This window comes from Marmota flaviventris, chromosome 17 (assembly GCF_047511675.1).
Source record: "Marmota flaviventris isolate mMarFla1 chromosome 17, mMarFla1.hap1, whole genome shotgun sequence".
NCBI classification, from domain to species: domain Eukaryota; kingdom Metazoa; phylum Chordata; class Mammalia; order Rodentia; family Sciuridae; genus Marmota; species Marmota flaviventris.
The window spans coordinates 25,626,143-25,637,162 of NC_092514.1; the positions used below are offsets into that span (position 1 = coordinate 25,626,143).

Below are 11,020 nucleotides of genomic sequence, written 5' to 3' on the forward strand. Positions count from 1 at the left end.
TCCATGCTGCTTGAAGGATTTCAGACTCTGCAGAAAAGACATGGAGTCAGGTTAGGCAGGCTGGGGAGCTGGCCTCCGGGGTCACAGACCTGAATTGGGCAAGAGCAGGGAACTGGTCGGTCCCTCTGATCCTGGTCAGGGATATTTGGAGACACTGACAATTCTGGGAAATTCAGAGGTGGAGAGTGAAAAGGGCAGAGACAGAGGGGGAAACAACACAGAGCATCCCAGCGCCCCCAGGCCTGCTCCTCTTCCTAAAGGGTTCAATGAGGTGTGAGGTGACTGGCTTGTGGGTGTGTGTGGGGACAGGTCAGAAGATTCCCCTTCCCTGGGGAGGAGAGCAGAGGCAACTCATCCCCCACTCCCACCCCCAAGTTCCAAATCTATTTCCATCTTTGTTTACTGTCCAAAGTCCCAAACACTAGAGATGCCAGATTCTGTGTGCTCAGACACACAGACACCCATACACACAGACACACGGGTCCAGGGCCCTCATATGGACCCTGCCTTCTCCACTCCCACTGTTCAGGGCTGGCCACCAACTCCAATTCTCCAGGTTTCAGCCCCTTTCTTAGCCTGGGATCTGCATAGCATCCAGGGACCTGGGAGCCAGACCTACAGAACTTCAGCAAGTAAAATGGGGATGGAGAGAGAGAACAGTTGAAGGAGTGATTGAAGGGGCTCTCTCTCTCTCTCTCTCTCTCTCTCTCTCTGTGTGTTGGTGGGGTTGGGTGGAAAAATGGCAGAGGATGGATTTTGGATGTAGGCCTTGGAGGGGATGAAAGAAAGAAGAGTCTCCATTGGGTCACTGGTCAGAGGTAAAAAAGGAACAGATCCCACACTCTAGGCCCTGTTCCCTTCAGCCCCAAACTCAGTTCCAACCTTGGCCTTGACTTGTCCCAGGTCCAACACCAGGCCTATCATGACGAAGGAATATCAAGATCTTCAGCACCTGGACAATGAGGAGAATGACCATCATCAGCTCCGAAGAGGTGAGGGACACCTCTCCCATCTGAAACAGGAGTATTTGGGAACCTCTTGCCCCCTTAGTCTGCTTTTTTCTGTGACACCTGGTTCTGTCCTTGGGTCTGACGCACTCACATGGAAAATGGTGGTCGAGACCCACACGTTAGGGGAGGTGCAGGCTGTGGGATTAGAGTCCCTTTCTTGGTGACAGCTGCCCAAGCTTCCTTACTGTGTTACCCAATTCTCAGGATCTTGGGTAGGGAGTGAATCCAAGGTATGGGAACAACTGGAAGTTGGAGAGGTGGGCTTATTTCTTCGAAGGTAGTGCCCTCTTCATTTCCTCTTCCAACACAGCTGTGGAGAGGCTTGGACAGTGTGTGTGGGTGGGCGCGGTGTCAGGATCAGCTTGGCCAAAGAGGTTAGGTTAGGAAGCCTGAAAAAGGCAGAAGGTCTCTGCTCTGGGAAGGATGAATCCCCTTCCTCGTGCATCCAAAATAAGTTCCCTCTCCCCACTTCTTGGTCTTCCAGAGCAAAAAGGAATCATTTGTGGGGATGGTGGGTACTGGGGAAGAGAACGGGAAGGGGAGGCCCCTACACTCCAGTTCACAGGGACCAGACTCAGTGTCATTCTCTTCTTCATGGGTGAGCGAGACCCTGCCTTTTGTCTGCATGCACATGAAGATGGGTGGTATTCACAGAGAGAGGAAGAAACCTCTTCACTTTCAGGGGGCACAGTGACAGACTCCCCTAGGTGGGCCTCTGATGAGGTTCATTAGCTGCAGTGTCACAGTAATGCCACTAGGTGTCAGCAAAGTCTCAAGTCTTTGGCAATGCTAGGGAAGGTCAAAGATTTGCGCCCCTGGGGATCCTTATTCCCTTCCCCACCTCCAGTTATGCTGGCCCTGCAAAGTGGCCCATTGCCTGGATTTCTTAATCTGTATGGTTCCTCCTAGTCTACTAGAGTGGCCTTAGCCTGCTCCTCACCAAGTGCCCTGCACCTACTCCAGGCTGGCCTGTGTCCCTGAGCTCCTGATCCTCTCTCTTGCAGGGTTACCTCCTTCTCAGCCTTTTTTGCAGCGGCTCTGCTCCGGACCCCGCCTCCTCCTGCTCTCCTTGAGTCTCAGCCTTCTGTTGCTGGTGGTTGTCTGTGTGATTGGATCCCAAAGTGGGTGCCCAGGGGTGACAGGGAAGGGAGCAATATTGTGATGGGTTCAGTGCTGGTGAACACAGTCTCCTCCTGTTTTCATCCCCATGGCCTCTCCTGCACAGACTCCCAGCTGAAGGAGGAGTTGAAGGCCCTGAGTAAGACCTTCAGCAACTTCACAGTGAGCACTGAGGCTGAGGTCAAGGCCCTGAGCACCCAGGGTGAGGGGGATTAGGGTTGGGAGCTGGGGCAGGGGGATGGTTAGGACATCTGGACACTGAGCAAGTCTCTTCCCCCAGGAGGCAATGTGGGAAGAAAGATGAAGTTGCTGGAGTCCCAGCTGGAAAAACAACAGCAGGACCTGAGTGAAGGTCAGAGTGTGTGTGTGTGAGTGTGTGTGTGTGTGTGTGTGCATGTGTAGGTGCAGGGTATGGAGTGCAACTCTCAGACCAAGCCAAGGCTTCTTGGCAGGGGCATCTGTGATTGGTCTTCCCAGAGAAATGACAGATCCCGCCCATCATGTTCATACTGACCTTATTTCCCTCTCATACTCTCCTCCTCCTGCTCCCCTTCTGTCCTCTGTCTCCCCAGAACACTCCAGCTTGCTGCTCCACGTGAAGCAGTTTGTATCTGACTTGCGAAGCTTGAGCTGTCAGATGGCTGTCCTCCAGGGCAATGGTGAGGGGGCCACCCAACCCCGCTTTTTGCCCCCCTTCCAGGTAGCGCTCCAGGCTCTTCACCCTCCCTCTTCCCTCTCAGACTCTGTAAGGACCTGCTGCCCCATTAACTGGGTGGAACATGAAGGTAGTTGCTACTGGTTCTCCAGCTCTGGGAGGCCCTGGCCGGAGGCTGACAAGTACTGTGAGCTGGAGAACTCTCATCTGGTGGTGATCACCTCCTGGAACGAGCAGGTGAGGCCCTGGTGGGCACTTCTGGGAGACTGACTTGTGTAAGGGAGAGGTCACCACTCCTCTCTTCTCTTTCCAGAAATTTGTCCAGCACCACATGGGCCCTTTGAACACCTGGATGGGTCTAACAGATCAAAATGGCCCTTGGAGATGGGTGGATGGGACTGACTATGAGACAGGCTTCAAGTGAGTGGGTGTGACTGCTCAAAGCTTTGTGTCTGGCACCTTCCCAACCTCTGGCTCCAGGGTGGGGGGGCTCCTGGGGATGTTGGCTGAGTCTGACTTCCTGGGGCACCTGGCTGTCTCCTGTCTACAGGAACTGGAGACCAGATCAGCCAGATGACTGGTATGGACATGGGCTGGGAGGAGGCGAGGACTGTGCCCACTTCACCCCTGATGGCCGTTGGAATGATGACTTCTGCCAGAGGCCCTACCGCTGGGTCTGTGAGACAGAGCTGGGCAAAACCAACTAGGAGCCTTTCTCCCCCTAATTTATTTCCTCAATGCCTTGAGCTGCTGAGGTCTGGGATTGGAAATCCTCCTATGTGGGGGTCTGCACTGTCTTGGGGATTTTCATCTAGGATGTAAGGGGAGGGGTGAGTGTACAGTGTTGTTTGGAAGGGTGGGGTGATGGCAACCCATGACACTTTCAGCAGTGTGAAGCTTATTATTGACAATTTTTTTTTAGAGTAAAAGGAAGAGAAATATATTTAAACGTTCTATGAACTGTCTGGTTACTGGGCATTAGGAACTGGGAGCGGCCTGGTTGGCATTAGGAAGACCTGGACAGGTAGAGGTATCATGAGAACTGAATGGGCTTTGGGCCAGATGGTCTGGGTAGGAGTCCAGCCTTGTTATTTGCAAGTGTTGAGCTTAGGCAAGTAACTCTGTTCTATGAAACTCAGCCACAAGATAGGCTTGTTAGTGGGGACCATCTACCTGCTGCAATACTTCCAGATCTGAACCACCCCAAGTTGTTGAGTGCTTCAAATACCTTAAATGAGCCATTTGCATGGTGACGTCTATAATCCAAGCTACTCAGGAGACTGAGACAGGAGAATTACAAGTTTGAGGCCAGACAGTAATTTATTGAGACTCCAAAAAATAAAAAAAGGCTAGGGAAGTAACTCAGTGATAGAGCACTTGCCTAGCATGTGTGAGGCCCAGGGTTCAACTCTTAGTATCACAAAACAAAAACAAACAAACAAACACTTTGGATAAAACTCACTGGCATCTATTATATTCAGTGCATTAAATAGAAGTCACATTCATAAACAGGTGACAAATACCATGAATACATACAACCTGAGTCACCAAACATATGAGGACAACCAGGATTTTGAAAGAGAAGCATCAGTATTAACAGAATCAACAGTCAAGCCTGGGAGTGAGGACAATTAGGACTTTACAGATACTTCTGGAAATAGTAACAAAAATAGACAAGAGTGCTTGCTCACATACAAGACATATGCTAATTTCAAAAACAAGCAGTGCTCTGACCATAATATAGCAGTTAGAAATGGAGAGCAAAGTACATCCTGTAAAAAATGTATCAACAGCCAGGCACAGTGGTCCATATCTGTAATCCCAGGGACTTGAGAGGCTGACTGCAAGTTTGAGGCAATTTAGGGAGACCCTGACTCAAAATTAAAAGAGGGAAAAAGCTGGGGATGAGTATGGTGGGGCACACCTGTAATCCCAGCAACTTGGGAAGTTGAGGCAGAAGGATCACGAGTTCAAGGCCAGCCTCAGCTACTTAGGGAGACCTTAAGCAATGTTGTGAGATACTGTCTCAAAAAAAAAAAAAAAAAAAAAAAAAATGGGCTGAGGATGTAGTTCAGTGGTTTCAATCTCTCAGGATCAGGAAAAGGAAGAAAGAAAGAAAATAAAAAACAAAATAAAGGATCAGTTATGTATCTAAATACATTGTTGATTATATTAAATGTAAAAAACTAAGTTGTCTTGTTAAAAGACAGACATTTCCAGACAAACTAGAATCCAATTACATGCTCAAAAGACACATCTGAATCAGAAAAGTTGAAAACAAAAATATGAAAAACATATTGGGGCAAATTCTAATTGAAATAAACTATCATAAGAAAGTATACTTTATAACAAAAAGTATTGTTAGAGAAAAAGAGGGCCACTTTCTAAAGATAAAATGTTCAAAAATTCAACAGGAATATACACCAGTAATAAGTATGTATGCACTGAATAACATAGCCACAAAACCTATGAAGTACAAAATTTTGAACTACAAGAAAAAAAATAGAGGGCTGGGGTTGTAGCTCAGTGGTAGAGCATTTACCTTGCACACATGAGGCACTGTGTTCGATCCTTAGCACCATATAAATAGATAAAATAAAGGTATTGTGTCCATCTACAACTAAAAATATTTTTTTTAAAAAAGAAAAAATAGAAAAACCTATATTTTTTTTTCTGTAAAAGGATGATCAAACATCTTCCTCAGTAATTGATAGATCAAGCAAATAAAAAATAAAAACCTTTAGGATACAGATGTTTTGAAGGCAGAATAATCTATTATGACCTAATGGACATATTCACTGCACTTCACTCATCATCTGCAGAATATCCATTCTTTTCAAGTACTCCCAGACATTTAAAAAAAATGGTGCAAATACTGGGACATAAAGCACCTTTTAATAAATTTCTAATGGGGAATTTTCACTACCATGAGGGGAAATATAAAACTTCTCTATCAAAATTAACTAATCAAATCAGCATATTATGAGATATCATATTCAAGTAGCATATATATCAAGAATTCAGATAATTTAACATCAGAAAAATTGGTTAGTATGATAGATTTAGGGAGTATAGAAGGATCGATTAAGGGACGATAAAAGATAAAATTACACAATACAGAAAAGCCCTCAGCAAAAGTTCAGCTCCTCTGCACAATAAAACCTTTCAGGACTTTGGCAGCTTCTATCTTGTTGCTTCACTGCTGTTTGACTACATGTTCCAAGACACCTGCCCCAGTCACGACACACTCCAGACCAGGGAAAAGAGAAGGACAACAGCACACTTTCTTTCTCTGTCAACAGGACAATTCTGGAAGTTGTCAGCTTACATCTCTTGGATCAGAGTGAGTCTCAGGGCCACAGTTAGCTGCAAATGGTTCTGAGAGGTGCACTCTTTATTCCACAAGGAAAAGTTCAGGGAATTCTATTTTTGTAGAGCAGGAGTCAACATATTATGGCACTCACCTGTTTTTGTAAATAAAGTTTTATTGGAACACTGCACTGTTTGTCTATTGATGTATCCTTTATGACTGCTTTGAAGCTTCAACAGCAGAGTGGAACAGTTATGATAAAGACTGTGTGGCTAGGAAAGCCTGAAATATTTCCTATCTGATTCTTTACAGAAAATATTTGCTGACTCCTGGTTTAGAAAAAAATGGGAGAATTGATATTAGAGATCTCTTGGAAGTCTCTGTCACAGAGTTGTTATTGCTGCTGTGAACAAACCGTATAAGACAGGAAAAGGCATTGCAATTGTAGGGCTGGAAGGCTGGAGATGTGTGGCTTGGTGGTAGAGCATTTGCCTAGCGTGTTTGAGACCCTGGGTTCAATTCCCAGTACCGTAAAACAAAGCAATCAAAAAATATGACTGGGTGAAGTAGTGTAAGCCTGTCATCTCAGCTGCTCAGGCAGGTTGCAAGTTTGAGGCCAGCCTGGGCAACTTAGCAAGACACTGTCTCAAAAAAATATAAAAGGCTAGAGATGTAGCTCAGTGGTAGAGAGCCCATGGGTTCAATCTCCACTACTGTAACACATAAACAAACAAACAAAGAAAAATAAAGACCAAAACAAAACAGTACTGCAATTATATAAGAACAAATAGACTAATAGTATGGAATAAAGAACTCAGGGGCTGGGGTCGTGGCTCAGTGGTAGAGCACTTGCCTAGCATGTGTGAGGCACTGAGTTCAATCCTCAGCACTGCATATAAATAAATGAATAAAATAAAGGTCCATCAACATTTTATTTTTTATATTAAAAAATTTTTTTAGTTATAATGGACAACAATATCTTTATTTTTATTTATTTTTTAAAATGTGGGGCTGAGGATTGAACCCAGGGGCCTCATGCGTGCAAGGCAAGTGCTCTACCACTGAGCCACAACCCCAGCCCTCCATCAACATTAAAAAAAAAAGAACTCAGAGACAGACCTGTGGGTCAATGGGAACTTAATATACAAAAAAGCAGGCAACTAAAATTGGTGGAGGAAAGATATTGGGGAAATTGGCTTTCTATATTAAGAAAAATAAAATTGGATCCATCTCTGACACCACAGACATAGCTGGATCCTGAATAGATTGAAGACCTAAACATGAAAGTTAGAGAACAAACAGAAAGTAGGGAGAAGGAAATCTATATTCCTAGGACTTCTAGAAGGACTTAAAAGTACTTTTTTTTTTTTTTTTTGATAAGCCCTCCAAAGCACATACCGAAAAGCCAGAACAATTTGCTGAAATCGCATGAAATTTAGAAATTTCAGTTCAATGACAAGGTTTCAGTTAGGCTCCCAGCAAGCAACACATGGCATACTCAAAATGAGTAATTGAAGGATGTTTTAATAAAAGAACTATTCGTAAAGGTGTTAGCAGGATTAAGGAAGCCACAAGAAGTGAGACGGGAACCCAGGTACCCCAGAGTGGGACCAGAGGTAGAGGGCCTCCCAACAGGAACTGTGACTTTTAGTTGTGGGAGGCAGCCAGCCCACAGCAGCCCTGCAGGGAGCATGCTGAGAGGCAACATCCTCATTCCCCTTTTCCTCCTTCCAATTTCCTGCTAGACCTGGGAGCCAGATGGCAAGGGAGCAATTTGATGCAGTCATACAGTTCAGCCTTCCAGGCCACAGAACAACCAGAAAAGGGTAGAGAGAGTCTGGAGGAACAAATGGAAGGCATCCAGCAAAGAAGGAACACAGAGAGGAAGAAGATAGGAGACCTATCAGAGAAGCGGAAAAGGGTAGAAACAGGCTGTTCATAGAACAGGGAGCCTGCAGAAGACATGCTTACGATCCCTAGAAACTAGAGAAATTCAATTCAGAACATCAGTGACCTGTCTTTTTATACCCAGTCATTGAAAAAAGTCAGAGGGGAGGGTTGTGGTTTGTGGCTCAGTGGTAGAGCGCGCTTGCCTCGCACGAGTGAGGCACATTGGGTTTGATCCTCAGCACCATATAAAAATAAATAAAATAAAAGTATTGTAAAAAAAATAAAAAGAATGCATATATATAGCCGAGCATGATGGCACATGCCTGTAATCCCAGTGGCTTCAGAGGCTGAGGCAGAAGTATCATGAGTTCAAAGCCAATTTCAGCAAAAGCAAGGCATTATGCAACTCAGTGAGTCCCTGTCTCTAAATGAAATACAAAATAAGACTGGGGATGGGCTCGGTGGTTGAGTGCCCCTGAGTTCAGTACCAAAAAAAAAAAAAAAGAATACATATATATATATATATATGTGTGTGTGTATGTATATATATATGTGTGTGTGTGTGTGTGTGTGTGTGCGCACACCTGTAATTCCCGTGACTTGAAAGGCTGAGGCAGGAGGATTGCAAGTTTGAGGCCAGCCTCAGCAACTTAGCAAGACTTTGTCTCAAAATAAAAAATAAAAAGTAGCCAGGTGTGGTGGCACATGCCTGTAATCTCGCAGCTCTGGAGGCTGAGGCAGGAGGATCATGAGTTTAAAGCCAGCCTCAGCAAAAAGCGAGGTGCTAAACAACTCAGTGAGACCCTGTTTCTAGATAAAATACAAAATAGAGCTGGGGATATGCCTCAGTGTTCAAGTGCCCTGAGTTCAATTCCAAGTACCAAAAAAACCCCCCAAAAAAACCAAAAAAAAAAAAACAACCAAAAACAAACAAACAAAAAACCAAACCAACCAACCAAACAAACAACCCCCCCCCAAACAAAAAACAAACAAACAAAAAAGTGCTGGGGATGTTGCTCAATAGTTAAGTGTCCCTGGGTTCAATCCCCAGCACCATGATACCTATAATACCTATAATATATGATACCTATAATGCACTAAAAAGAGAGAGAGAGAGAGAGAGAGAGAGAGAGAGAGAGAGAGAGAGAGAGAGAGAGAATGAGGTCAGGCTACATTTAACACACACGGACACTGCATATATGAGCTGGGCATGGTGGCACATAACTGTAGTCCCAGTTAATTGAGAGGCTGAGGTAAGAGGATGACTTTGAGTTCAAGAGTTCAAGACCAGTCTGGGCAACATAGTGAGACACTATCTTAAATACGAGAGAGAGAGAGAGAGAGAGAGAGAGAGAGAGAGAGAGAGAGAGAGAGAAGAATTCATATGTTATAATCCACATAATCTTACTTTTGGAGGCAACCTAGTGCCTCCTGGGTGCTAGGAGAGTGTGCCTGATAGATTATTATCCAATTTAGCAACTGTGCATTTCAACACCTGACATGACTCTTAACTGAGAGATATGAGAAGCATTTTCAGTAAACACAGAGTTCAGATAAGGAGTGCATTGTCACTTGGACTTGTTTTGTAAGTTGATCCAGAGAAGGAAATAAGGATACAGATATGAGAAAGGAGGAGGCCAGTTTTTCAAAAATTTGTGGACATTCTGTACCTTCTATTGTGATGCAACAGGGATGACACATCCCTGCCTGCGCAATGATTTTATCAAAGAACCTTGAACTTGAATATGATTAGGCCTCCAGCACTACTAGTTTATGGGAAATGCAGTGGGAGAGAAATAGACATGCAGGCATGCATTTGGTCATTCTAGAAGGTGGTAGATTTTACACAATTTCTGGTCTTTTTAACAAAAAATAGCAAGAAATAAAAGAGGGAGGAGGAAGTGTTATAGATTAAAAGAGCTTTGAAAGATATAGCAACTACATTCAATGCTTGGACTTTGGATCTTGATTTGAACAAAGCAATTGCAAAAAGACATGGGAAAATCAGGTAAATTCAAATACTAACTGGATAAAGCCCTCTTGTCAATTATTTTTGGCATGATCATATTGTAGTGATGAAGTTAAGTTGAGGAAAAAGAGGTTCTGGGTTTTAGAGATACATGCTGAAATATTTATAGGTGAAATAATATGTCTGGGATTCTCTCTGAAATAATTTAGCATATTTGGGGGTGGGGAGATGGGGAAGGGTATAGAAGAAACAGAACTAGTCATATGTGGATAATTGTTGCAGGTTCAAGGTGTTCATTTTACTATTCTCTCAACTTTGTATGTGTTTTAATCACTAGAGATGAACCAGAAACTGCAGTCTATAAACACAACTTAACCAAAATACAGATGATATATATATATTTTTTACAAATCCAATGTGGGAAAATCATATTTTGCCTCTACAGAAAAGATTGACAGATATGAGAACTAAAGTTAGAAATAAGCAATAGACTTGGATGAAATATTTGCAATATTTATAACAAGTAATTAATATCCAGAATATAAAGAACTCCTACAAACTAACAAGGAAAAAAAAAAAGAACCTCAACCCAACAGAGAAATGGGCAAAGATATTGTAGTAAACACTTGTCATCTCTATTTTAGGGAATCCCTCATTATGTTCACAAGTAGCCTAGAGACTATATCCTTCTTCTTGCCTCCCTGGTATAGCCAGAAGTGGGCATGTGCTGGAGATGTTGCTCACTGTGTCTCTTCTCCCAGAATGTTGAATCTTGAGTGAATGAAGCTAATTTATCATGATAGCTGGGGAGAGTCATGTTTAAGATTTTAAGAAATCAGGGGCTGGGGATGTGGCTTAAGCGGTAGTGCACTTGCCTGGCATGCGTGCGGCCCGGGTTCGATCCTCAGCACCACATACAAAACAAAGATGTTGTGTCCGCCAATAACTAAAAAATAAATATTAAAATTCTCTGTCTCTCTCTCCCTCTTTTAAAAAAAAGATTTTAAGAAATCAAAAAGATGCAAGCTGCAAAATAACGTACACAGTATGAACATGCCTATGTAGCC

General features: G+C 43.7%; 1 protein-coding gene across 1 annotated transcript; it reads left to right on the forward strand.

Moving 5' to 3' along the window:
* The first annotated feature begins 922 nt into the window (after nucleotides 1-922).
* On the forward strand, nucleotides 923-4,824 carry LOC114101799 (asialoglycoprotein receptor 1). The gene is made up of 8 exons (XM_027946959.2): nucleotides 923-992; nucleotides 2,015-2,131; nucleotides 2,236-2,331; nucleotides 2,410-2,481; nucleotides 2,702-2,788; nucleotides 2,870-3,021; nucleotides 3,098-3,204; nucleotides 3,335-4,824. Exons 1-8 carry the CDS (start codon nucleotides 923-925, stop codon nucleotides 3,489-3,491), a joined length of 858 nt encoding a protein of 285 aa, XP_027802760.1. The 3' UTR covers nucleotides 3,492-4,824.
* Nucleotides 4,825-11,020: the final 6,196 nt, after the last annotated feature.

Excerpts from the sequence above, each read along its gene's own strand:
- LOC114101799 (XM_027946959.2), top strand. The coding sequence starts at position 923 with ATGACGAAGGAATATCAAGATCTTCAGCACCTGGACAATGAGGAGAAT. Across the intron at positions 993-2,014 it reads CCATCATCAGCTCCGAAGAG|GGTTACCTCCTTCTCAGCCT; the intron begins GTGAGGGACACC and ends TCTCTCTTGCAG. Across the intron at positions 2,789-2,869 it reads GGCTGTCCTCCAGGGCAATG|ACTCTGTAAGGACCTGCTGC; the intron begins GTGAGGGGGCCA and ends CTTCCCTCTCAG.